At 51.6% G+C, this 27,136-nt stretch overlaps 1 protein-coding gene and 1 long non-coding RNA gene across 4 annotated transcripts in view; one reads left to right on the forward strand and one right to left on the reverse strand.

The window, feature by feature from the left end:
- Nucleotides 1–10: 10 nt before the first annotated feature.
- LOC119845298 lies at nucleotides 11–20,146 on the reverse strand. 2 transcript variants are annotated; one of them, XR_006278179.1, is made up of 4 exons: nucleotides 6,028–6,264; nucleotides 4,202–4,282; nucleotides 3,034–3,157; nucleotides 11–1,316 (listed from the first exon to the last, which is right to left on the reverse strand). It is a non-coding gene; the product is annotated as an uncharacterized LOC119845298 (long non-coding RNA). The 2 variants fall into 2 exon arrangements; XR_005289559.2 differs by lacking the exons at nucleotides 11–1,316; nucleotides 6,028–6,264 and adding an exon at nucleotides 20,079–20,146 and having other exon boundaries at nucleotides 2,745–3,157.
- Nucleotides 11,374–27,136, forward strand: part of TRAPPC3 (trafficking protein particle complex subunit 3) — a 26,423-nt gene continuing 10,660 nt past the window's right edge. Inside the window, exons 1-2 of one of the 2 annotated variants that reach the window (XM_043505903.1) lie at nucleotides 11,374–11,380; nucleotides 26,889–26,962. In XM_043505903.1, coding sequence (XP_043361838.1) covers nucleotides 26,921–26,962 — 42 coding nt within the window. In that variant the 5' untranslated portion in view covers nucleotides 11,374–11,380; nucleotides 26,889–26,920. Of the gene's footprint in view, nucleotides 11,381–26,627; nucleotides 26,963–27,136 lie in introns of those variants that run through there. The other variant, XM_038377372.2, reaches the window with a different exon arrangement.

The raw sequence follows: 27,136 nt of genomic DNA on the forward strand, positions 1-27,136 counted from the left end.
CTGCCTCGCCCCCCAGCTCCTCTCCGCCCCCTGCGGGGCTTTGGAACAGGTCCCAGCCCTCTTTGAAGATGCTTTGTCCCTTGGAATCCAGCTCCCTAGAGGAGATAATTAGGTCACAAGAATGTGTGTCAGCCCCCAGCCCAGGCCAGGGAGGCTGGGGCTTTCCGTTTATCTAAGGCGGCTGCTTGGCCTCGCCTCCTTCCTGCCATTCTCTGCAGACTCACTTTGCCTGGCAGAGCTCAGAGAACAGTCGGCCTCACCCCCCAGAGGGAACTGGGACCCAAGAGTGCTTCCCAGCACCCCACTCTCTAATCCTGGCAACCCCGCTCCCGCACAGACAGCTTGTCGGTGGCCCGTCTGTCATGGGGGGTTACATGTGCCAGGAAGGTCTGGAAAACCTGCCCCGCAGGGAGAGACTAGCGAAGCTCTGACTGCTTTGCCTGGTGGGTTCAGAGGGGAGCTGCTCCCGGGGCTAGGAGCTGAGCTGGCTCGAGGGGGATGTCATGGCTTGAGAACTGTCCCCCACTCGCACGAGGGTCAAGTCAAGGGGCCGCATCCCTCCCCCTACCACACCACACTGGGGGATATCAAGGACAGCCACAGCATCACATACACCGACTGGGAGAGTCCCGGGTGCTGTACGTGTAGCTAAAACGGATGTGAATGTTCTTTGCCCTGCTAAGCTCAGGTCCATACGTGTAAGGGTTTAATGTATTTGCTTTTAACTTGCACAGAATCGTTTTGCAGTGTTTTTGTTACAATAGTCCCATGGCATTTGAGACCAGCAGCGGCTGAACCCCCAAAGATTCAGAGTCTGGGCGTAGTCTAGATGAGCTCCCAAATGTTGAGTTCTCCAAATGTCTTGCATCTGCAGAGCTGGGCTGGGGGGAGGGGGGTGTATCCCAAGAATGGGCTCCCTTGGAATAGTCTGTCATTTCCAGTCGCTGGCTAGACGCTTACCCAGACATTTCAGGACTGGCTCGGCTTCAGTTCAGCTCTAGAAATGTGGAAGGGTTTGTCGAGTTTCCAAACTGGCTCATTCATGCTCACTCATGACCCAAGCCACACTTGAACCCAGGTCCCCAGCCAACCCATCAGCAGAATTTTTAAACAATCCCGCTCCAATACCGCGCCGTCCGAGAAGCCTGTGAGGTTAGCAGGGTTTGTTCCAGCTCGGAAGGGTCACTTGTTCCAGTCAATGGTTCCCACATGGTTTACTGAAGTTCCACACAGCTCCTGGCAGAACTGGCTTCCGCACCACCTCTGCCCTCAGCCGCATGTCTGCAGGGCCAGCGTTTGTTTCTCATGTAGCTCAGCTGAGGAAAACCCAAAGGGAATGTTTCAAGCTCCCATGAATATACCTCCTGCCCACTCCTGGCGCTGTAGCTGCAGTGACATTCCCTGATGCCAGCGCAGGCTGGAGTATCCTACAGGATTGTTTCCTGAATCCAGTTAGGAGAGGGCTCCCACATCCACCCGTCTTGGGACCCCCTAGTAGCACCTTGTGCCAGATGACGAAAGGAAGTTTGTTTCTTCAAAAAGAGGAAGTCCATGCCCCAAGGATTGCCCCAAGCAACTGGCACAAGCTCAGGAAGGACAGGTTGCACATTCAGCAGCACAGTGAGAAAGTGAATAAACACCTGGACAAAGACATCCCACATCTGAATTCAGGGCTTGCAGAAATTGATACAATTGAAACCTCCCTGCAGATTCATACAGTAGGAACTTGCCCCACTGCTTCGAGCACAGGACATAGATTGTATGATTCTTAGGCAGATGATAAAGCCTGGAAGTTTGCGCACGGGGGCTGCCTTACGCATCTGCAGCCCGTGAGGCCCCAGGATGGCAGTGCTCCTGGCGTGCGCAGCAGAGAACACGTAGCCATTGCATTTCAGTATCTGATCCATGGTCCTATTCCTTGGGCCTCACTAGCTGATGTGTTCCGCACTGGAGAGCGAGCCCAGGTGGCCCCTGGCTGGGAAAGGTGCTGTGAAAGCAGGCCCTGAAAACGGAAACCACTTGCCTTGCCTGGCAAATAACTTGGGCAGGAGAGCTGCTGCCATAGCTTTGCTAATGAGAGCTGAGACGGGGTAGGTTCCCCCCTGCCCCCAACAGCAAAATAACTACAAAAGTGCATTTGTAGAATCTAGCAGAGATGGAAAGGGCAGCTGGAGCTTCAGGGACTGGGCTAATTTGTATCTCAACAGCACGGCTCAGAACTTTTATAAGGGACCCCAGTTATGGGAAGCCACCCATTGAATAGGTATCTCTACTTACAAGCAAGCAAGGTCGCAAGCTAAAGCTGGGGTGTACCTGGGGTGCATGGCCCCACCATCCCAGTGACGGAAGACAGCAATGCATGCTTGCTAACAGAATGGTGCGATTGTTCCCAGGGACTCAGCCTCAGCCTGGCAGGGAGCTCGTGGCTGGCCCAGCAGGTGAGCATGGTGCATAGCTGTCACTGGGATCCCCAGGTACTGTCAGCTACAACAGATCTGTTAGTGCACCCCACAGTGTAATAACGGGGACCTACTCAGAGACAGGAGGGAGGTGGGGAATGGTCTGAGATTAAAGCATAGTAGTGGGCGTCAAGAGACTTGGGCTCTATTCCTGTCTCTGCTACAAGCATCCGATGAGATGTGGGCCAAGTCACATTCCCACTTCAGTTTCCCTGTCTATCAGAGAGAGGGGTGACAGGATCTGCTTCACAGAGGGGCTTAAAGCATGAACGTTTGTAAAGTGCTTTGAGATCCTGGAACAGAAGGTGCAAGGGAAGGGCAAAGAAATAGCTTTAAAAGGGATACTAAATCATCCAGCCTGCTGAAAGCAACATCTTGTAAGAGCTCTTGCCTCATCTCACCATGTACCAAACTCCTGGACAGCTGTGTCCTTCCCCAGTGTTACCCAAGTATCTGGGCCAGACTCTCAGGAACACAGCTCTGCTCACTCCAAGGGAACTCCTCCACTCTCTCTCCAGTGCACATGGGGCTGCACCTCTGGCCTGTGTGTGTATGGAGTTCTGCTGGTCCTCACCGTGTCACTCCTTCCACGAGAGCTCCGGCTCCACGTGCAGCACCAGCACGTTCCGTGTATGGGGAGCAAAGAGGGGACAGTGCGTGCACCCACATAACTGGAAGAGTCAGTGCCAGCATGGGCTCTGCTTAAGACAGAAAAGGGAAAGGTTGTTTTAATTCCTCTCCTGACCCACACCCCTGTTCTTTCTGTCTTCATTAAAGTAACTGAGAAGTCTCTTGGTTTGGTGCCCGCATGAGATAATTCCCTGCAGAACGGGCCATTGTTCTGCTACAGCTGAACTGCTCACACCCCAGAACGTGCACAAATGCAAAGCAAATCCACCCTCCATTAAATTTTTTTAAAAACAAACAACTCCACCCCCCCATCTTTGTGTCTCATCCTTGTTCTCTCCAGGCCAAATTTCCAAACACAGCTGCCACAATTGGGATTTTGAAGCTTGAGTTCTCACATGCATGACTTTTTAACACCCTGGTTTTGGTACACACAGAAATATGGATTTGTCATTTTTACTTAATATTTGGAACAATGTTGTCCAAAGCAGAGGGTGTGCAGTCCCTGCCCCATTGAATTTACATTCTAGATTAGACAGATGCTACATTCAACAAAAAGAAAAGGAGTACTTGTGGCACCTTAGAGACTAACAAATTTATTAGAGCATAAGCTTTCGTGAGCTACAGCTCAATGCATCCGATGAAGTGAGCTGTAGCCCACGAAAGCTTATGCTCTAATAAATTTGTTAGTCTCTAAGGTGCCACAAGTACTCCTTTTCTTTTTGCGAATACAGACTAACACGGCTGCTACTCAGAAACCTACATTCAACAAGGAGTTTAGGAACAATGGTCTAATTACAAGGGGATGAGATAGGGGGATTAATGTTGAGGAGGGTGATTTTATTCTGTGTTGTTGCAAATTTTATTTGCATGTACAAATTGGGTAGTTAGCTGCCTCACTGCTCCATTTGCATGAACAAAGTTGAAGATTTGCATATGCAAAACCTTTGGTGTGAAATATCGCACCTACAAATTGAGAGGGCAGAGTGAAGCTCATTTAAAATTCTCTGTCACCTTCCAGTTTATTTTGCTTTAGATTAATTAATTATCTGGCAAACTCCCAGCAATGTAAAAAAGTCTTGACTGCTTTCCAAGGAGCAAATAAAAGTGTTTACCAGTGAGGCTGCTTCCTCTCTGATAACCTCCCAGTGAGACAGTGCTTCAGCTTGGCTTCACTTGTTCTTGATTATCTGGGTCTGGCACAGAAAGACAAATTGCTGTTCAGTCCTGCATGTGTCCTCTTTGAGGAGAAGGAATGCAGAGCAGCCAGCCCAGGGCTGAGGAACCTGCTTGGGCAAGCTTCTGGGAGGAACCCTGTTCAGAACAAATCCCCCAGCCCCGTGCCCTGGTTCAGAGTTCAGTGAGCAGGGGGGGGGGTTCCCCCTGTGGTTTGTCTAACTCTGGAGATTGATGGGAGCCAGCACTGTCCCTCTGTGAGCAGAGACTGGAAATGTGCATTGGGGAGCTAACCGATACACAAGGGATCCCCTGCTTGTGCAGATGCTTTCCCTGGAGATGCTTGAGTGGATCCCTGGTGACTGCACAACCCCAAGACCAGACTGCCAGGGATGGGGACCCCAGTGAGGGTCTCTGGGTTCCCATGGCAGAGTTGCTGCCGGCATGTCTCAGCACTCCCAATTCGGATCCCAGCAGAGAGGTTCCCGACCCTGGAGCCCAGTGAGTAGTCTGAGCCACAGAGGGGAGTGAACTAGTTCAGATACTGTTTGAACTGACACATCACCGTGACCCCAAACTTCTCCGGGAACGCCGAGGCTCTCAGAATGGTGCAGCCTCCAGCCTGATGTGCACAAAAGGGACTTTCACTCTGTTATGGTAACACAAGAGACACAGACCAGCACTGGCACTTGCTGGCGCTGCCCTGACAGAATGAGGGACAGTCAATGCCCGAGAACTCCAAATCGAACTAGACCAGACAGGGCTGGATTATCCCCCCATTCAACAGACATGGAACAGAGACTGAGAGACTTGGTGACTTCGTCAGGGTGACATGGCAGAGCCAGGAATGGGACCCAGGAGCCAGGTCCCTTAATCACAGCATCATCCTTCCTTCTCACTTTAGGGTCACCCTCAATGGGCACTTAGTCAACTAAGATTAAGTGTTTTATAATGAGGCATCTCGAACTTAGTCGCTCATTGCTCCAGTCAGCCAGTGTGAGCTGGGGGAGGAAGAGGGGCGACACAAGGAGAAAGCCGACTACTTGGCAAGGAGGAATCTTGGACGGGGGCTGAAGAAACTCCTGTTTTCCCTCCACATTCTCCCTGCCATGAGTAACATTCTGCAAACACACAAGCCTGTGATTTGGAGGCCAACACGTCCCATAAACAACGGACATTTCTTAACAAGCCCTGGCACCAAAGCGAGACCGTAAACATGTAGCCGAGCACAGCTACTGCTCAGTTCAGCGCCCAGGAAACTACAACCAGCCAGGATCAGGATGAGCCCCCCGCCAGGCAGCTCTTATAAGCCCTTCAGCGCCTGTCACCACTGCAGTTACTCACCAGACTTGATTATTTATCTCAACAGCCAGGCAGAAACCTGGGCGCCCCCCCACATCTGAGTGGTTTAGTTTCCAAGAGCCTGATCCAAACCCCAGCTGAAGGCAGCAGAGACTTTCCCCATTGACTGCTTTGGATCAGGCTGGAAGTGAAGGGCAGAGATTCCTAGTTAGGGCAAGCCAGCGACACATGCATAGGTGCTGGGCACGTTTCCTCACACAGCCCAGGCCTGGCTCACAGCTCCCCTGCCGGCGGACTTTCACCCTGCCCTGCAATACTCTCTGCCCTGCAGTTCTGAGTTCCCACAGCTCTGCCAACGTCCCTCAGCTTCCACACGCCATCTCCCTGGCTATCCCAGTCCTGGATCCCTTCCTTCCCCTCCTCCACAGCTCTGCCAGTGCCCCTCAACCTTGCCCTACGATACCCTGTGCTGTTCCAGTCCCAGGCTTCTTCTGAGCAGATTCCGTTCACCCAATCCAGGTCTGGGTCGGCCAGGCAGTAGGCATGGGTGAGAGCAGATGAGGGCACTGTCTGCCATGTGTGTAATCCGAATGGCTGACAAAGCCCTCAGGCCTCAGCTAACAAACCCCTGAGTAAGAGCAGAGCAAATACGGAGCGAGGTGGGTACGGAGAGAGCCAGGGCTCCTCGGGGTTCTGTGTCTGGCGCACAGAACCCAAGAGACACGACTGTGCTACTTAGCTAAGGAGCTACCTTATATGGTGCCTGTCTCCTGGAGACACAGGGGCAGCCCTCAGAGAATTCCCCAGGCCTGACGAACAGGGATTCCAGAGGAGGTTAAATGTTTTCTGGGAAGGTTTTAGCTCACTCTTTATATGGCAGTGTTTCAGTTAGAGGAGCTTTGTGGCTTGAACCAGCTGCTGGGAGAGACTCAGAGCAGTGGCTGCATAGTGGGTGGGAGCAGCAAGACTATCTCACTCTTATTTAGCACTTTGCATGGCTCTCAACATGCTTCACACAGAGGAGGGGGCAAGATCACTGTCCCCATTTTACAGAATGAGAAACTGAGGCACAGGGAGGGAAAGTGACTTGCCCAAGATCAGTCAGCAAACTAGTGGCAGAGACAGGAAAAAACCTCAGGTCTCCCAAGTCCCAGTCCAATTCTCTATGCACTAGGCAACATAGCCTATAGCCTGGTGGGGAGGGAGACTAGACTCCCAGACTCTATTTCCAGGGCTGCCGTGGACTCACGCTGGCAGCTTATGGTGTCTCTGCAGCACACTCGACCCATTGGTAAAACGGGACACCAATGCTCAGCTCACAGAGGTGTCTGGTAAAGCGCTTTGAGATCGTTGGCTGAAGGAGGGCTAGAGACAGGCCGGGGCAGTGGCTGAGCATCCCTTGTACCTGTGGCCTGGAGCAACCCTTGGTTTCTTTGCTGAGGTTGTGGCTTGGGGACGTGGACACTAAGCTGAGAGGTGTCCCCAGGCTGGCTCTTCGGCCTACCAGCCGACTAGGCCAGAGGCTGCTCACTGTTTACACTCACTCCTGCATCTGCCTTGCTGCCCCCCTGCCCCAGCCTGCCCCAGCCTGTTCACCTGCTCGGCTCCCGACTCCAGCTCTGACCCTTGGCTCTGGCTCCTGGCTCCCGACTCTGGCTCTGAACCCTGATGCTGTTCCTGGCCTCTGACCGCTCGGCCTGACCGCCCTCGCCCCGTCTGTGCCACATGGTGACCATGACACCTGTGAATTTCCAGGTGTCAGGTTCCATCCCGTTCATTCATTCTCAAGCTCCCCCCGCCTCTGGCTGCCCAATCACAGAGCTTTCTCCAGACCAGCTGCCCAATCGTGGAGCTTCTTCCCCATAGGCTGCCCAGACAGGCCCCAGCCAGATGGTGAACAAGCGAGCAGCAGCATAAACATGTCAAACACACTAGCCGCGAGCCAACACAAACCACCGGCGATGTGCAAAGAGGGGTCAGCCAGCAGACCCCGTTCAGCGCTTCCCGCCACCAGCAATGCAGCTCCTCGTGGGGCCTCGCTGCACAGAACAGACTCCCAGCTGGAAAGTCCCAGCTACTGCTGAGCGAGCCCAAGAGAATGCGATGAAAAAGTCGCGCCCTAAAGCCTAGAGCCAGGAGCAAGCGTGCGAAGGAGCGACAGCTGGAAGGAAAGTAGGGACCTCAACTGTGTGTAAGTGTATCACCCACACTGCAGCCCTCCCGGGCACTCCTGCATAGTCACTCTAACCCTCCACACAACACGTGTGTGCACACACATTCCAGCTCTCCCACCCATCTGCAAACCCGTTCTGAAGCATGTTCATGCCACATGCTCACCCCGATGTCAGACACACAAGGCTCAGAGCCCCCGCGCCATGTCATCCCCACGCATGAGCACACCCCTCCGGTGTGGACATTGCAAGGCTTGTCTCCCAGTCCCTTACCGAGCGTGCAGGGGAGAAATAAGCTGATGAGTCTATTGCATGTAAACGAAAATCCATCCCATCCCAGAGCTCTGTGGTTTTTACCAGATGAAGCAAAATAAGGGTTTTGTTGCATCAAGGTGTTGCTTTGGCAATGCAAGAAAAACAAAGCTGCAGCTCCCTGGCGTGGTGTCAGTGGGGTTTGGAGAAACGATGTGTGGTTCCCAAAGAATGAGCCCAGAACAGCTGCTAGCCTGAATGGCTTACCCCTACCCCCATCTCAGGCAGACAAGAACTCTCTCTCCATTTGCAAGCCAAACGAGAGAAACACGCTCAAAAGCCCACCTTGGTAGTGCTGCATCCAATTCTTCCTGACGGGGAGATGCCCCATGAGCAATCCTCAAGTGCCAAATGAGAGCCCAGACCACGTGGCAGCATTCGTACCTGGCATGAGCTTTCCAGGGCTGTTGGGGGTTGGGACCCGTGAGTTTGCCTGGCTGATCCTAGAGACAGGGGCTAGCGGTCACAGGTCAGAACTTCCCCAGGGTTTGTTGGCCTTCAGATCAAGAACAGAAGTTTTTAGGGGCCAGAACCCTATTTTCCCGCCGCAGGATATGGGTAACTCCCATCAACTTCATGTGCATCTCTGGGAAACCAGCGTTTAGCATGAAATGGACAGCCCTGCCTGACTGCTCTGTGCTGGTGGGGTCTTGCCTGGGAACCTCAGAGAGCTTTTCAAGCCTGGCTGATAAGGAAACCCCAGGATCTTTTTGTTTGCTTGCAAACCATGTGTGAATGCAGATGAGTTATGGCCCCAAGGCTCCCCACAAGGACCCTGGACAAACACATGTTCACGACCACACTCGAGTAGACAGGCCTTCAAAGCCATCTGCTCTCAGAGGATAAACACCAGGGAGGAGGAGCAGCATCTGTTCTCTCTCTGCATTTCATCATGCATCGCTCAGCGCTTAGAAAGGGTGAAGACAAGCACTTGGAACAACAAGCTCCAAACAGTTGGGAAGGTCGCTCTGAGCCGAGGTTCCAGTATCAGTATCATTGCAATGGACCCCTTCAGAGGCATGGAAGGTAGAAAACCAGACTGTTCCCAGCACATGGGATGCTCAGCTCAGGGGGTCTGGGCCAGGTCCATCACTGATTGAAGTGGTTCAAGACTTCCATTGCACTTTGGTATTTGTGAGTTCACCACTTCCAAGTCACCTGCATCATTTGACAGTCCCTGGGAGATTGGAGCACCTGTAGTCTTGGGGCCTGCAAGGCCTGTTTGCATGCACAGCATTGGTGATTGAACAACACAAACTCCCTGTATGCATGTAGCTTTCCTTTGTGTATGTGCAAATCTGCAGCTGGCAGGTGCAACAGCTCTAGGGGCACTGGAACGGGTGCATCTGTCGCTGCTGCCTTTTTTGAAAGTCCACTTCTTGGTCTGACGTCTCCCAGCATTTACTGAGAGTTCCTGGCTTGGACAATGCACCTAGCGATTCCTCTCCTCTGCTGACGTTTGGCAATAGCTTGTTTCAAATTGCTATTAGGCCCTGCTCACTTACAGCCAACACCTCATGTGTGAGAATTTTCCTATTGCAGAGATGGAGGCAGAGCACCGGCAAGTGGAAGCTCTTAGTCCATCCGGGAACTGGACTCCACCATGGCTTTTAGCACCAGCCCAAGGCCCCTGCTTATCGTCAGTTTGGCTCCAGCAGCGGAAGACAGAAGGATCTGATGAAAGGGCCATTTCGCACTCTCACCTTTCTAAAGACCCCAAAGCCATGTGTTAGCATTTCCCTCCTCAGCGGGGAGGTGCTGCTCTCGGGTCGGTTTCGGGGTTCAGGGAACTGGTTGGCTGAGCTCTGGCCGTGCACAGCTGGCCTCTTGGTTCTGGCAGCAGTGGGCATCGGGATGAAGTTGTTGTTGGAAGCTGCTGTGTCAGTCTCCATATTTGCCTCTCCCTGACCGGGAATCCCACGTCACTCCTCCTTCCCGGAGAGTTCTGGCAGAGCTAGAGCCGCCCCAGCGCAGCCTAGGCAAAGTCAGTGGGGGCAACCAAGGCGGATCGCATTCCGCTGCGTGCTGGCTGTGATCACTTGTTGCACAGCGGCAGCACATGGAGGTTTCAGTATGTGGAGTGATACAGGAGTCACACAACACAGGCAGCCCCTTGTCTCTTAGGCTGGAAGCAAGACAGTGCTGTTTTGTACCGGTTCTTGTATCACTCCTCACCGGAGTAGCCAAGCACCTTCCAGCTGTGCATTAAGCAACAGGACTAACATCTGCCACATGTTCATTTTCTCCTCCTCTCCCCAGGGGAGAAGGTGTGCAGTGGAGGGTCTCGGCTAGTAGGGTTTTCAGACTGGCGTTCTGAAAGTCAGAGACTGTCTCTCCCTTTGATCTGTGGAAGAATCGGTGACATTCAGGCTGCTTGTTGCTGCAAATTTTGAATGTATGGAAATTAAAAGTCTTAAGGGCCAAATGAGTGAACCTGGATCCATCGCAAACTGGCATTGCACAAACAAAGCAGGTGTTTGCTCAGCTACCTATCTCTTTGCATGTGCAGTGATCCAGTCATGAGCCACTAGAGCTAAAGGGGAATCTCTATAATCTATTTGCAGTACGGGGCTTATGACACAACTGAACAGGGCTGATTGCGTCCAACGGAAGGGAGGGCCTGTCGACGGGAACCCAAACACTTTAGTTTGTGGCAAACTGTGATGTGAATCTATCCTCCTCCCCCACTCCGCTGTGCATTAGTTCGCCATGTGGCCCCTGCTGTCGCACACTAGTTCTGTTGCGTGCTTTGTTCTACCCACTTTGAAACGGGAATAGAGCACTTGGGGACGTCCAGTGAGCAACAGAGTCTCCATGGCCAGCTAGCATGCAGCAGACTGCCACGGGGTAGGTTTACACCCAAGCTCGCTGCGAGCTAAGTGTTCATGGAGACAAGCCCCACACACGTCAGTCACCCAGGTACCTCAATAACAGGCTGTCCCTGTCCTGAGACAAAAGTCTCCAGCCTGGGGGGTTTGAAATCCCCTTTCTGAAATGTTGTAGGTCAAGATGGGGCACATAGAGAGGCAGATTCATGCTGCAAACTCTGACTGAACCCAAGCCCAAGTCTTCTGCCTTTAGGAAAAGCCACAGCTCGCTGAAAAGCAAGTGAACACCCACAAAGATAAATTGATTGCACCCCAAAACGATCGCTCCCATGCCAAAATCCACAGCTGTTATAATTGGAGAATAGCAGAGATGAAGCATGCACAGGGGACTAGCAAAACAAGGGGAAAGAGCCAGCACTGTTTTGGTTTCAAGCAATTCCGTGATGCTTATTAGTAATTCTGACAGATCCTGAGGGCTGGGTGGGGTGGGGAGCGGGGCTGGGCAGTGGTGGTTAAAATGAGGAGGGGAAGATCATTTTTGCTCTGAGTTTCCTGGGGTGGAGCAGTCAGCCAGCGTCATTACTGCTCATTAAATGTAACAGCCTGTGGCCTAGCCATTGGAGTGAGCGAGCTGGCGTTCCCGTCTCGCTGTCACTGATAGTGATTAACTGCTAAACCAGCAGCTCCCTGTAAATGGCCACTTGTCCAGGTTAAATGGTAGGAGTCTAGAGAGGACAGGGCAGCCGAGCTGGAGAGTCCACCCCGCTCAGGCTGGCTCTTTCATCCTGCATGAGCTCTCCATCATTCTTACACACCCAGCGGGAGCCGGAGGTAGCCTCGGGATTGGCACGCTCAGTTTGGTTTCCTGTCCCTGCCCACACCCAGTGGGGCATGATCCTCAGAGACAACTGCAAGGAGGTCCGAACACTCATCCCAAGCACTTTGCCAGGCTGAGTGCCCAGTAAGATCATGGGAACAGCCAGGCATCAGCATTGAGGGACCCCTCTGCATGGGATGGGCCTGCCCTGGGCCTCCCCCGCAGGCAGTGAACCTGGCCATAAGGATTAGTATTCCCCCGCCCCAGTCTGTTTGCACAGCAAGGCTCATGTGCAGGAGTAGGGCATGGCACTCGCTCCTGGGAGGACTCCCCATGGCCACCAGACTCCCTGCTGGGAGAACAAACCCCCTTCTCCTCCCAGATTGCACTGGCCATTTAAAGACAGTCCCTCTGGCATGGGAGGGAAGGAGACAGGGATGCAGAGAGCCCCTGGTGTTCACTGCGTTAGAGGAGCGAGGCACGTGGGTTCTCAACCATGGGTGCATGGCTGGATAGACCAGACAGGCTGCACTTAAAATAAAGGGACATTTCAGGGAACCACCGTTTCCCAGGGCACAGCATGGATTTCTCCCTCCAGCCTGCCTTTCTACTGCCCTCAGTCCCACAGTGCAAGGATCATAACTTACAAGCTTCAGTGTAATATTTACAATGGTCCCTGTCATCAGCTTTAATACGTCTTACAACAAGGGAGCAATGGTCACCCTATGAGAACTCAATGAAGTCAGGGACAGGTGGTCACCCTAGCACCTGCACACGTGGGGGACAGGCCTGCAGAGCTTGTTGGCTGGGCTGGGAGCTCATTGCCTCCCCCCAGACCAGCTCACACTATGGGGCCAGGGGGTGTCAGCAAATGGAGAGGACTGACAGACATTGCACTGGGGCAGAACCTAAGGGCCCAGCCAGTCACAGCCCCAACAGACCATGCCCCGTGCACTCACCTCCATCCTTCTTCCACTCCCACAGGGGCTGTGCCCCTCCCACACGTGGCCTCCTGGCAGCCCTGTGGGATCCCATTTCAGCAGGCGAGAGCAGGTCATTCGCTCCCCATTCTCCTCAGGGAGGGGACAGTTGGAGCTGTGTACCTCTTGCTGAACCACCCTCTGCACAGCGTCCCCCCTCTCCAGACTGGCCTGTTGGGGAAGTACCTGCCCTAGGCATGTTTGGAGCAGGGCTGGACTAAACAAAGGGCTGGCTAGTTCCCCCCTCTGGAGAAGGGAAACGCCAGAAAGAAGTTACAGCTCTCCCTAGCCCAGCACAAGGGGGCCCGTGTGTAAAGGTGGGCAGCGCAGCTGAACCGGAGCTCTGAGCCCTGGCTTTGGTGTTCAGCCCCTTCCTCGCACGCATCAGCAGAACCAGGAGGGTTCTGCCCCTCCAGGGGCTGCATATATGGGGGGTGGGGTGAAAGGAGGTGTAAGGGCTGATACCAGCTCCTCCACCCATCGGGCACAGCCTGGAAGGAGAATCCCTCCCACTGTGCATCTGTCCAGCGCCTGACCCGGATACTCAGGGCTCCAGATTTGCTCCTAAAGTGGCATCTCTTGGGGTCTCTGTTGAAGCCAGAGAGGCACCACTAATTGGCATGATGTATAAAACAAACAGACGAGAAATGGAGCATTCTCTATAGATGCTTTATAAACCGCGTGTGCTGGAGGTGGTAAGGAAAAGAGAATGTGTCTCTTTGCATTTTAGAAATGACAGGTGTAATACATTGCTGTGAATGGTGGAACCCAGAGCTTGGTGCAGAAAGCCATCGATCTGAGCTTAATATTTCCTGTTACACGAGGATAAAATACGAGTCCCAGATCTGGAAAAAGAAAGAGGGAAAGTCTGTTTGGGGAATTAGGTCATGGGCACTCAATGTATATTTTATTCCTTCTGGCTCATAGTCAGCCAGACTGAGCCTTTGGAAAGCTACCATAATTATGATACATTTAGTCTTGATTGATGACAAAATATATTATTTCCTGGAGGTTACATATATCTTTGGACCAAGCTTCTCATATTCTACCAGGCGTCGGTGAAATAATATCAGAATCACCGTGGTTCTCCACCTCGCTCAGTGCTGTCTGTGTGTGTGGAACAGCAGGGTGTATGTGTGTGTGTGTGTTTTATAGCCAGTGAAGTGCTAGGAATGCCCGGGGAAGGAGATGTTCATTTAGGGTTCTGTTGCAAGAAACCAAGCAGGACGACACGTCGACACTCTGCAAACCCGGGGGTTGCAGCTCTCTGAAAGGTCTTCAGTGCACCCTCATTCGCTACCTTCCGACGTCAAAGCCAACGTGTTCCCATCTCCTAGACTCATGGATCTTCTGCAGCTGGGAGCGGGATGTGTGTGTGTAACCTGTGGGAGGCAGTCTGGGCCTTTGTGTTTAGGATGTTGGGGGCAGCTATTCTCCAGCTACCCCAGGAGAGCCCTGCTGCAGCAATGCCCTTACGCACATGCTTAACTTTAAGCCTATCCCTGCTCACGACAGCACAGCATGTAATGGTGTGCTTAATGGAGAGCCAGTGCATAAAGGCTTGGCTGAATTGGGGCCCAGGAAAGGAAGGTGGAAGTGCCAAGGGGCACACTTAGCGCTGTGGTTATGGGATGAAGTGAATAGTGGGACCCGTGACTGTGCAGTTCTCTCTCCGTCGATGGTCTTTGGATTTCTCTCCTTCCACGGCATTTTGAAGGTGTTATCCTCTCGGTATCGAGGGAGATGGAGTTGGGTCTGGAAACATTTGTCTTGTTATTTTGCCCTGCGCTAATGCAGAGCTCACAAGCCATGTGGAGTAGGGGGAGATGCAGGGAGGTGAGATCCCTGGGTCCGTTTAGTCTGGAGGAATGATGAGTCTCGCTTTGTCATTGCCAGGAAATACGCACACAACGGGGGTTGGTGTCTTCAGGGGAACTCCATGCTCCCATGGGCTCCATCCTGCTCCGTCACTAGGACAAAGCATTCTGGAGTGAGGAGACCCTCCAGCGAGTGTCAGCATGTGCTCTGAGGCCTGCTCTTCCTACTCACACACCTGGGAAACCATTCGCCACATGGGAATGAGCCCCTGGGGCGGGAGGGGGGTCTGACGGTGACCCTCGCTCTGCTGAGTCTCCAGGCCCAGCCTTTCAGCATTTGATTCAGCTGCAGGAACCTGGCTGGGGCTGAGAGGAAATAGCTCCTTAGCTCTCCAAAGGGTATCTCTGGATGTGCTGCGAATCCTTTTAGCACTAACCTGTCCTTAATACAGCTGACTGAGATCAGCATAAAGGGCTCCATGCTAACCCCTTTGGGAAGTGGGTACCAATTCCAGGCTTGGGGTAGGGGGCCTGGAACAGGGAATGGACTCTTTATACCCAAACTGACTGGCCTGTCATGGGGTTAGCTGAGTTACACACACATGCACGTTCACCATAGTCCAGCTGAGCAGTGTCTAGAACACTTCCCTCTGTTCTAGAAAGTGATTGTTCCTGTATTCCATTCATTCTCATTGGAGCACATGCCCTGGGACGCCCTAGGGTCTGCGGGTCAAATTTGGATCCAGAGGAAGTATTTTTCACACAATGCACGACTAACCTGTGGAACTCACTGCCATGAGGATGGTGTGATGGCCAAAAGTGTGAGTGGGTTCAAAAAGGAACGGGTTAGGTTCATGGAGGATGAGTCCTACAATGGTGATTAGTCAAGATGGTCAGGGATGCAACCCCATGCTTGGAGTGACCCCAAAACTCTAACTGCCAGACACCAGCGTGGATTTCGCCATAATTTCCCTGTTCTGTATCCTCCCCATGAAGCTCTGGTAGGGACCACTGTCGGAGACAGGCTACTAGGGAAGATGGACCATGGTCTGACCAAATATGGCAGGTCTTATATCTTCTGGCCCAACACCAGATAGGAGCTAGATCAGGCCTGATTGTGCTGCTCTGACACCACCTGTGCTCTCTCTGTGTCAGGGAGGAGGAACGGAGAAGTAATGAGCACAGAAAACAGCGGTGTGAGGCTCTACAGGGTTCCCTCAATTCTAGCTACACAAGGCTGCGCAGATGGGTACCCCGCCCCTGCAGCCGTTTGGAACAACAGTCGGAAGTGCGGTAGTGTCTGGCGTCTGATAAGGCCCCTGGCAAGGAGCAGCTATTGCAAATCTGACCTGGCCCATTCCCACCAAGACGTCCACCATGCCTCTCAGATCCCGGCAGAGGTGGCCACAGGCTGCAACGTGAGAATCCTGTCTGCAGGTTTGGGCTGGGGGCTGGCTCAGCCTATTGTGAAATCTGGGTTCAGGTTCTGAATGGCCCGGGAGAAAGAAAGAGACTCCTGAAGAAGACAGGTGGTTAGAGACTTGCAACTGCTACTGCAGGAGGGGCGGGGGGAAAGGGGGATCTGGGACGGCGCCAATGTGTGATGCTCCAGACAGCCCAGCAAAACTCCATGCAGCAGAGACTCCAGTGCCACCAGCGGGCAGGAAGGATGGACGGCACCTGTTCCCAGCCGTGATGACATCATTGGCAGGAGGAGCTGAGGGAGAGCCTGGACAAAGCTGTGGATAGACCGCAAAGACCCCCTTCTGCTCAAGGGCTGGGAATCCTGAATCTCTTGAGCTTATCACACAGGACAGATCAGGCTGGTCTTGGCTTATCAAGGGAACAGAGGATGATCATGACATTGGCCATAATGGAAGTAACAGGGTGTCACAGAGTCCCCGGGCGATGCTCTGGAACTGCTCCCTACGAAGCCAGGCAGGACTCTGGGGGAGCCTCCTCTCTCGGAGCAGACTGTCGTCAGGACAAGAAGCTTCGACCTTCCTGGGTCTGACCTCAGCATTCAGCATCCCCTTCCACACCATGCGCATCCCACAGTGAGTCCCCCCATGTGGGGATCCTGGGGAAGCCAGGGGGCCCTGCACCCCAACTCCGCAGTCAGACATGACTCTCAGCCAGCCGGTAAAACAGAAGGTTTATTAGTCGACAGGAACACAGCGTAGGGCAGAACTTGGTAGCACAGAAATCAGTGACTTTCAGCCAAGTCCATCTTGGGGGGAAGGGAGCCAGCGTTCTGGCCCTCCCCCTGCACCCCAAGCCAGCCAAGACTGACTCACTTCCAGCAGCCTGGCCCCTGCCCTCCCCGTTGCTCCTCCTCCGGCCTTTGTCTCGTTTCCCAGGCCAAGAGTCACCTGGTCGCATCCCCCTCGTGGGTCTCAGGTTATGAAGGGGCAGCCATAGCATCCATGCAGGCAGCTGGAGCAACCCCCACAAAAGTCACACACGCTTATTCCCACCACCTAGACATTGGTGCAATACACAGGGAAACTGAGGCACACACAGCATTCATGCAAAAGAGTAAGACTCACATGCAACATAACAAGGGAAAATCTCTACTTCGTCACACAGTGCAGTACACATCACGGACTTTTTCCCAGCAAAACCATGTATTGCTGCTTTAGTGACAACGCTGAGCTCCAGATGGATTCCATATTCTCTGCAGCTAAGTGTGTGATTAATTCACACCCCTTCCTGCTTATACTGCTCCGCTGCATCTGGAGGGCGGCATAATGGTCCGAACAAACAACTGAGAACCAGTTCTCAGCTCTGCCACTGCCTCTCTGTGTGACCTGGGGCAAGTCCCTTCCTTCTTTGAGCCTCTGGGTTTCTATCTGTGGAATGGGGATGATAACTGATGGGTCTCTTTAAGGAAAGATGCAATGTGAGGGCAAAGTATTTTATTACTGACACTATGTAAGGAAGCTGGTTAATGAATAGCACTGCTGCTGAAATGGGTTGAAGCTGGCAGTTATAAAGAGAAGAGCAGCTAAACATCCATTGGAAGAGATTTTTCAGGAAGGGTCATTTGCAATATCTGTAGAGATAAGACGTCTCAATGGGGCTTTATCCCCATTTTGCAGCCGGTGCCCCCAAACAGCAGAGTGCTGCTATTCTTGTGGTCGGTGCCCTCCTCCAGAGTCCTGGTTTGGATTTCAAGCCCCTTGGAGAGATGGAGGGAGTTAAGATGCCTTCCTGCAATGCTTTGCTTGAAAAGTTCCATTATGATGTTTTCCATAAGGTCCCTGTAAAACCCACATAAATTATAGAGCAGAACTGCTAAGCCAGGCCTGGCTAAGCTAACTCTCTCCAAGACCTGCTCGACATATTCCTGGCACTGCAGTGCTCTTCGTCAGCTCTTGTATCTTCAAAGTGTAGTGAAATTCCTTGGCCAAAAAAAAGAAAGAGGAATTATTGGTCACTGGTAATCGTGGAGCCTTGGAACACTCTGGTTAAGTCTGGGGATAAACACAAAACACTCCGGTTAGCATGTGGGACTCCCAGCCCCACTGCTGCTGCCTGAGCTCTGTTCATAGTTGTTCAAACTTAGCAGCGAGGCAACTGCCTTGAGACAGTGATCGGTAATGCTACAGCCAGATGGAATATGCCTCTAGCCAGGGGTTACAGACTGGAGCAAAGTCACTCGCCTCGTTGCTTTGTCACGGACATAAATGATTTGCCAAAAGTTATACATCCAGGCCACGATTTGGGGGGCATTGGTTTTGGGGCACTCATGCTGAGACACCTTAAGGGGGAATCTTATCTTCAGAAAGGATGGAGCACCCACCCTTTGAAAATCGTGTCTCTTGAAAGCATCTCAGGTGGGCACCCAAAACCACTAGTCACTTCTGAAAATCCTGGCCCTGGCATCGGTAAGTGGATGTGCACGGAAAAGAAATGCAGAAGAGGGGCTGGGATAACGTTGGCTCTGTAGAGCAGCTCATCTCTGAAATGGCTCTCCCAGTCCAGGCTGATGATATTGGTAGTTCAAGGCACCTTCCTTGATTGTTTGTTTAATGAGGTAGATTCACTGAGAGGCTGGGGCGAAAGCTTTATCTGTTACTTGTGTGTAAAGACTAGGACAGTGGGATGTGGTGTCTGGCAGCCCTGCACCATGGGAAGGCTCTGCTTGTTGACTGAACATGGAATCCTAGAGCTGGAAGGGACCTGGAGAGCCCAGCCCAGCCCCTGCACTGGGGCAGGACCAAGTAATCCCATCCCCTGCACTGGGGCAGGACCGAGTAGTCCCATCCTAGACCTTCTGTGTCAGGGTGCTGAGTGTTAGCACCTACTGAGTTCTGGGAACATCTGAAGGCCTCTCTCCCCAGTGCTCAAGCAATTAAGTGGGACAACTAATGAGAAAACAGGTGCAAGAAGGAGGCCTACAGTTGCAAACTCAGGGACCCAGAAGGGGATTCTGAATGGGTGAGACAATGACGGGGCTTCTGCAGGTGTGGCACAGGCAGGCTTTCCCCCCACTGCTCCCTGTGCCCTGGCCTGGAACATCACCTCTAAGGGGAGAGTTTGGTCTGTTTCCCATGTGGTCTTTAGCCTCTCATCTGAGACCACCAACCAGGAACCCAGACAGGCTGGTGGGTGTGTGATATGGGCACCTGCTTGATGGGAACAGGACTGAGAACTCCCAAAAGTCATCTCCCAGCCATCCATGGCTACTTACAGTGGGTCAAATGCAAACCAGTGGTTGAAGCTAAAAGGCCCTGGGTACCCCCTTAGTCCACTTGAGCTGCAAGCCAAAGCCTTCATAATGGTGAGGGTTCCTGATGTCCCACAGTAGGTGCTCAGCACCTTCTACCTTCAGCTTTCCAGGTTGCAGAGCTTTTGCATCCCTTGGGCGGAAGAGTGCCATGTAAGTGTAAGAGCCTCATTTATTACCTAGCTTGGATATGACAGGAAATGGGCCGGTAGTGCATATAGCACTCATTTTCTCTTTAAACATATGCACAGCAGATGCCTGGAGACATGAAAGCCTTAATCATTACAAAGCAAACTACACAACCTACTAACCCTCAATCAATTTCAACCTTCCCCCTTGGCAAGCTGTTGTAGCCTTTTCCCCAGCTGAATTTATTTCAGAAGAGGCTGCAGCGCTTTACCAAGGTGCTCTGGACAGAGCATAGAGAACATTTCTCCTGGCTTGCTGTCTGCAAAGAGGTATCTGAGCTTCATCCTGATTTTCAGGGAGAACAGACATGTACATCTGGTAAGTAAAGATATATGGCATCACATTGCATTAAGAGCAGCCAAGGAGTGCATTAATGTTGTAAAATGGTCCCACTCAAATAGCCGAGTATCCCAAAGCTAGAGTCTTTCAGCCTAATAATAACTAGCTCATTGCTCCCCAGGAGCCTGTTAGTACTCAATAGGTACATTAAACATTTCATTTAGCAATCCCATCAGGCAGACTGAGTGCTGGTGCTGCTGCTACAAGGCAGAATCTGCCAGTCTTTCCACCATGAACCCCAACCACTTAGGGGTCCTGAAAGCAAGTGGCTTTCCTACCCAGTCTCTATCACATCTCATGGATGCACATTGGTGAAGAGCCAAACTGACCTCCTTCCTGAGCGGAGTTCCTTTGATGTTATACAAACTTCCTACTAGGACTGCTCCCTACTAGCCCACTATAGCCCTGTCCCCCTACCCCAGGCTCAACCTTTATACAACTTGGATTGGAGCTAATAGGCTCCACCTGGTCTGATTGCCAGGGTGAGTCAGCAGAACAGCTCTGCACCTTAATGTTGAGTCCTGGGACCGGACTCCCAGCAGAAGAGATTAGACACCGGGTTAAAGGGCTATACTAGAGAGATCACAAATTTGCCTCATGGCTGAAATACCACAAGAAGCATGAAAGATAGAGTCAGTAAGATATATTTGTTAGAAGAACCAATCACCCTTCTCTGGACCCTCAGCCAGGCCAACAAGGCACTACATGTATGCACTGTACTCCTGTACCATATCTGCTGAGAATGCCTACTGTAGAACTCTTGGCATAGTGTCAGCCTTCACTATGAATTTCTTGGTCTCTGTAGGCTGAAACCAGTCGCTGATGGGTCTTTATAAAGGGATCTCATGGACTATTAGCTCTGTGTTTTTTTCCATGCTAGTTTCATCTGGTGCAGGCTTTGCTTTGGAAGGAGGATGACTACTATGAAGGACTGCTTGTGTGGCTTTATCTTGTTGGAAAGGCATGCAGGAGATTTCGTGTTTGGGATGTGTGGAAAATATAGGGCTTCATTAGACAACGATTAACTTTAAACACATGAATATTCTCATTGCGTTCAGGGGGCTACTCATGGGGTTAAAGTAAAGCAAGTACTTAAGTACTTGCAGGATAGGGCCCAAACTTACTGAGAGAATAACAACAACAATTTACATTTATAGAGCGATCCCAAAGCATTTTATAAACTATGTGCCAACAATGCTTCTGAAATGTAGCCACTTGTGGGGCGCAAGGTGGCAGAATCTCATTGGTCTGCAGGGGAGGGGTCTGTTCAGTGGGGAGCTAATGCTGTTAGATCTAGGGATTTATTCATCTTGGATCTGAGGGATTTATTTTGATTGATTTATTATCTTTATCATATCTTTTTAATGATCACATACTCATTGAAAAGCTGGAAATGTAAGAATAAATATTGCATCTGGAGAATCTTTTTGGGGGCCACTTATAGGAAGAACCTACCAGAGAAATGTCTGAAAGCAGTAAGCATTGGTCTAGCCTCAGACTAGGCAGTGAGCCACTTGCATATAAATTCACTTTTTGCTCATACATGCTTTATGGATACACATAAACCACCTGACACTTCTCATTATTAATCATGCGCTGAATGTGTAACAGGAGGCATAGAAAAACCACGGGAGGACAGAGAACCCAACCTGTCTGCACAAGTATATTTGAGGGACTTTTTCAATTTTTAATGAATGGGGCCCTATATTTAGTAATTTCCCTTTCAATATTATTCATCAGACAAAAATTTAATTTAAACTCCATGGGCACTGAGGAGTCCTTGCAGAGTTGGTCAGATATTTGCTGGTCCTGTTTGTAGCTGGGGCTCTGATGGATTGCCATCTTGACTTAATTTGAAAGAGACACCTGGAAAATATCACAGGGAACATTAACAATTTCATCAATAGAAAATAGCTTAGCTCTCCTTTCTATATGTTTAATGGGTACTATTCCTATCAGTCATACAAATCATGTAACAATGGTTAGTTTAACTCCCATGCAGACTCGAACTCAAAAGCCAATGGGGAAAAATAGCTACAATATCTTTATAATTGGGAGGTCACTCTGACTGTAGGCATAACGGCAAACATGTCTGAGGGGTGCCAAACCAACATATACCGAGCTGCCTTCTAACTGTCCCCACTGGGCTGTTTGATCCCACGCTCTCCAGAAGTTGGCTGCCCTTACAGTCAAAAGCCTTTGTAAGTGCAGACTCAATCTGGAGCACAGATACATTAATATCCCTGCTCTCTGGGACACCTTGTATTGAATGCCACCCGGTGCACTTCGCAGTGATGCATGAACTGAAGCTTCCCACCTTCTTAAATATCAGTATCCTCCATTTTACAGATGGGAAGACTGAAGCACAGAGCAAGACAGTGACTTCCCAAGGTCACGCAGAGAGACTGCTGCAGGGTGGGTAACAGTTCCCAGGTTGCCTGGCTCTCAGCCCCACAAGACCAGGCTTTCCATGCTGCAAATAAAGTATCTATGGCACCTGAAGCTGGAAGCTGAAATAAAAACATCTTCTGCCACTAGCCTTTGCTTCTGGGGCTTCCATCTGCTTTTTGCACTAGGCTGACACACCTGATGTCTGTAAGGAAAGGAGAATGTATGTCTGCTTTACAGAAAAAAATACTCTGTCTGCTGCTTTCCCTTCTCTTCGGCTGAATGTACATCCCACAGCTACTGTCCAGGTTTGTCACTGAGACCGTAGCTGCTTCACAAACCTGTCTGACCAGCCTGGGAAATGGCCCTTCCACTAAACACCTTATCTCTTTGGTGCTGGTGCTTTGAGCTCTGGTGAGATCTTGCAGAACCACGAAGAAGAGCTACTGTGTTGGGGGCAGGAGGTCCAGGCTTTGGAACATCAGACTAGCCCTGAGTGTGAGGAGCTGTCACAGGGAGATTAAAGAGCACATCTGTTCTTAGCTTGCCTTCAGTGCCTTTCAGACAAGGATCCCAAAATGCTTCGTTAAATTAATCAGCAATGTCTCACAGTGCCTGTGTGGTAGGCAAGTGTGTGTTACTAAACACATTTGGGGTGGGGGGGTGGGTGGACTGAGAAGTGAAGTGGCTTGCTCAAAGTCACACAGTCGAGTGTGGAACCTAGGAGCCTGGGCGATCTCTGTACAAAGCAGAACAGGAAAACCATGAATAGACTTCTACGGCACACACCTCTCAGGGCCCTCGTGACAATGGCCACCATGAAAGCTTTGTCCTTGTGGTTACCATGACCTCATGAGAAATCTGTGAGAGGTGTGTGTGTCCTACAGACTATTGTGTGTGTCCTATAGACCATTGTGTGTGTGCTGCAGTCAAGTATCCGCTGTCCCATTCTCCCTCTCTCTGTAGGTATAAAACCAGTAACTGACTTCTCTCAGGACCCCCTGCGTCCTCCCCAGCTGCACAGAAAGCATTTTACTCTCGCAGGGCCTTAGGTATCATTGTTACAATAGAACTTCCTGTTATTCCAGTGGTGTCAGAACAAACAGCTGGGCACCTGTCCATCCTTCCTCAGCAGGGGCCAGCCAGTTGTTTTTCTTTAAGTGTTAAAACACTGCCGATGCCAAGGGCTGTGGGGTGTGGGCTCTTTTGTAGTCTAGGTGCTTTGACAAACAAGAATCTAAGCTATTACAATAAAAGTCTAGACTTGCTGCAATGAGAGGGCCAGATTCTGATCCCTTTACTCACACTGAATGATCCTTTAGGCCTGGTCTGCACTAGAAAATTAGGTTGACCCAGCTATGTGAAAAATCCCCATTCTTGAACGACATAGTTAATTCTTCCATCAACCTAGCTACCGTCACTCGGGGTGGTGGATTACCTATGCTGATGGGAGAACCCCTCCTGGCAGCATAGGTAGTGTCTATGCTGAGTGTAGTGTCTATGCTTTCCAGCGTAGACAAGCCCTCACTCCACAAATAGGCTTGAAGTAAGTGCTATGCTAGATAAACAAGGGGATCAGAACCTGGCCCAGATTCTACTGTGCCACAGAGCTGTGGCTTGAAAAAGGTACTTCTGGAAGAGATAGGGCCAGACTCTTCATGGCACTGTAGTGGGGGTAGCCGTCTGCGAATGGGACCTGTGAATGCTCCATGCCCCATGTTGCTGCTGGAAGTGGTGTGGTGTTACAAAAGATCGGCTGGAACAGTTATCGGTGTAACAATCTTTCCAAAAGCCTCAGTGAAGTAGATTGAGGCAGAAGGGGAGAGATAAGCCAAGATGGAAAAGGATCCTGGGTAGTGACCTGAGCTTCTCCCACTTCATCTGCTTTCATTGTTGACCTAACTTCAGGCTACTGGTTAATGTCTTATTTTTATATAGTTCTGGAGAAAAAAACTCCTAATTTAATATCTTGATTTTACTTTGTAATGTAATAATGATGCCCCCACTTCCACATGGGTCATCAGCATAGTATGAATCTGGCACCTTCTGATGCTAGACAGATTATTGTGCCAACCGACTACACCAAAGAGAATGGGACTGCAGTGGTATTGTTATACAAACTGACAGCAACATTTCCGATTAATTTTAGTTAAACATTTGTTTTGCAGAATCAGACTTCTAGGCGTGAAACTCTCAACTAAATTACACAATCTCTGCAAAGAACAAGAAGTGCCCCAGAGCCCTGGCATTAGCTGAAGCACCGTTTCTCCATGAGATAATGCATACCATGTTATCTCATAAACGGAAGGCCCTTAGATACTGTCACCATTGTGCAGTATTAACACAGGCACTATGGGTCCTTATCTCTACGAGCCAGTTATGTTCTGTTAACATGTGCAGTTTGGAGAATGTGGGCACCGAATGTTGGCCAAATAACACACATGGCATATATCACCCATCAAATACTTAGTGATAGGCTTCCTTGGATGCAGCGGACTGCTTTGCTTCAGGGTGTCCTACAGACAATGAGCTCTGGTAATTTAGCTATGGTATGTGATGGAGTTAATACTATTTTCTGAACTCAGTGGCTATGAAGCAATTCAGGAAATAGATGAATAAACCAGATGTTTGTTTCTGAGGAATCACACTCCAATTCAAAGCTCAGGTCGCAAGTTCAAATGTTTGTGCATTCCTAGTCTATGGTCAAAGGTTCATACTGCAAATCCAACAGAGAACATGGCCTGATGTATCTAGTGTCTGCTCAAGGAGAGCCAGGACTGGAACAAAAAAGAAAAGGAGTACTTGTGGCACCTTAGAGACTGCTCAAATAAATTTGTTAGTCTCTAAGGTGCCACAAGTACTCCTTTTCTTTTTTGCGAATACAGACTAACACGGCTGCTACTCTGAGGACTGGAACAGCAATTGGAGTTTCAGGTCGGGAATAAGGTGAATTGTGTAAAGTCTAGGATTGGAATTGTAGGAGGGCTGCAGGTCAGGAACAAAGGACATTGGAAGAGAGGTGTGGTGAGCCTGCATGTTTAGCAGCTGGAAGCAGGTCTGGGTTGAAGTGAATCAGTGAAGTCTCTTTCACTTCTCTCCCCTATAGCTCTCCTGAGCTGACTCTCCTACCATACAAGGACATACTCAGCTACAAAAATGAAAAGTTTATATTTCCTGTCAGTTTTCAAACCCACTTCCAAATGGGTCTCCTGGTTTTCAAAGGTTTCCCTGATTTGGTCTTCCTTCACTTCTCCCAGCTCTCTGATCTTACGCCTTATAGCTGGGCTCCTCCAACGCACTGCCTGCTCCCCTCCAAATACCATCCCCCCTCCCTCCCGCCTTGGACCCTCTGCTTCCCCACTCTATTCTACCACGGGGACTCTTCAGTGAGCTTTGCTTTCTCACTTGCACTGCCCTATGTCGCAAGTAAACAATTACATACTTTATATGTTGTTCTCTAAGTAACATAAAACAGTCGTTGCACTTTGAGGACTCCAATCCATGTTAATTCAGATTTAACTGCAAACAAACCGCCTTCTTTTTGTGAATTGCCTCTAGCCAGTTGCAAGAGCGACTGTGGAATGGTAGCAGCAGAAACATAAACACACTGTTCCATGTTTCAGAGTAGCAGCCGTGTTAGTCTGTATTCGCAAAAAGAAAAGGAGGACTTGTGGCACCTTAGAGACTAACAAATTTATTAGAGCATAAGCTTTCATGAGCTACAGCTTCCACCAAATGCATCCGCTGAAGTGAGCTGTAGCTCACGAAAGCTTATGCTCTAATAAACTTGTTAGTCTCTAAGGTGCCACAAGTCCTCCTTTTCTTTTTGTTCCATGTTTGCTAGTGTTGCATTCCTGCTGGGGAACTGAAACCTGCGTGAGACCAGAGTGCTTGAGGGGCCGCAGAGCTGGTTCACTCTGTGAGCGTGTGTTTTGTGCCTGTATGTTAAGTTAGCAGCACGTGGCCCGGGGTTCAGGGCGGGTCACGACACACACACCCTGCGGAGTTTCGTATGGAACCACAGGGCCCCCCTCAGCCAGACAGGTGCCAGCCGTGCCGTGCCCTCCTCCCGGTGGCGGGGAGCTCCCCGGCTGGCCTGCCAAAGGAGTGTGATCCCAGCCAGGAGCCGGATCACCCTGTGCCCTCTCTCCAGGGGGCTCGCGGCCCCGCTCCCGTGCTGGGGAGATGGTTCTGCCCCACCTGGCGGGGGGCACTGAACCCAGCCCGGCCAGATGGACTCGGCCAGCCCCTGGCGCGGCTGCCCACACTCCAGGGCTGAGTGCAGGCCCGGGGCCAGGCGCCACCCCACCTCGCGAAGGCCACAGGGCAGGGGATGCAGCTGCCCACCCTGCAGCCTGCTCCCCACCTGCCACCTAGAGGCCAGACTCGCCGTGGCTGGGCATGCTGGGGATTGTAGTCCTTCCACCCCCTGAGCCCGCCCAGCGCATGCTGGGAGCTGTAGTCTCTGCAGCCCCTGTTCTCCCAGGGCATGCTGGGAACTGTAGTTGAGTCAAGCGCTGCTCTCCCAGGGCCTGCTGGGAGTGGTACATCTCCCTCCCCCTCCCCTCTCGTTCCCAGCATGCCCCGAGGGCGTCGCGCGGTGCCTTGTGGGGGCGGTAGTTCTCCTGGCGGAGCGGCCGCGCCGGGGTGGAGGAGGCGCTGGGTTCAAGGGGACTCCAGTTCCCGTCATACCCCGCGCCAGGCCCCGCCCCCAGGCTCTGCGGGGAGGCTGCCGGCTGAGCGGGTCGGAGGGGCTGGGCCGACGCACAGCGGGCTGGGCAGGATGTCGCGCCAGGCCGGTCGGGGCACCGAGAGCAAGAAAATGGTACGTGGGGGCGGGGCGGGGAGGCGACTGAGGAGAGCTGTGGGGGCGGGGGCGCCGGGCCGGGGGCGGAGTCCAGAGCGTGGGGGCGCCCGGACCCTGGAGTCGGGGAGGGGGGCCTGGAGTCGGGGGGGGCGCCCGGACCGTGGAGGCGGCGGGGGGGGCCTGGAGTCGGGG

This window comes from Dermochelys coriacea, chromosome 19, assembly GCF_009764565.3.
Source record: "Dermochelys coriacea isolate rDerCor1 chromosome 19, rDerCor1.pri.v4, whole genome shotgun sequence".
NCBI lineage: Eukaryota > Metazoa > Chordata > Testudines > Dermochelyidae > Dermochelys > Dermochelys coriacea.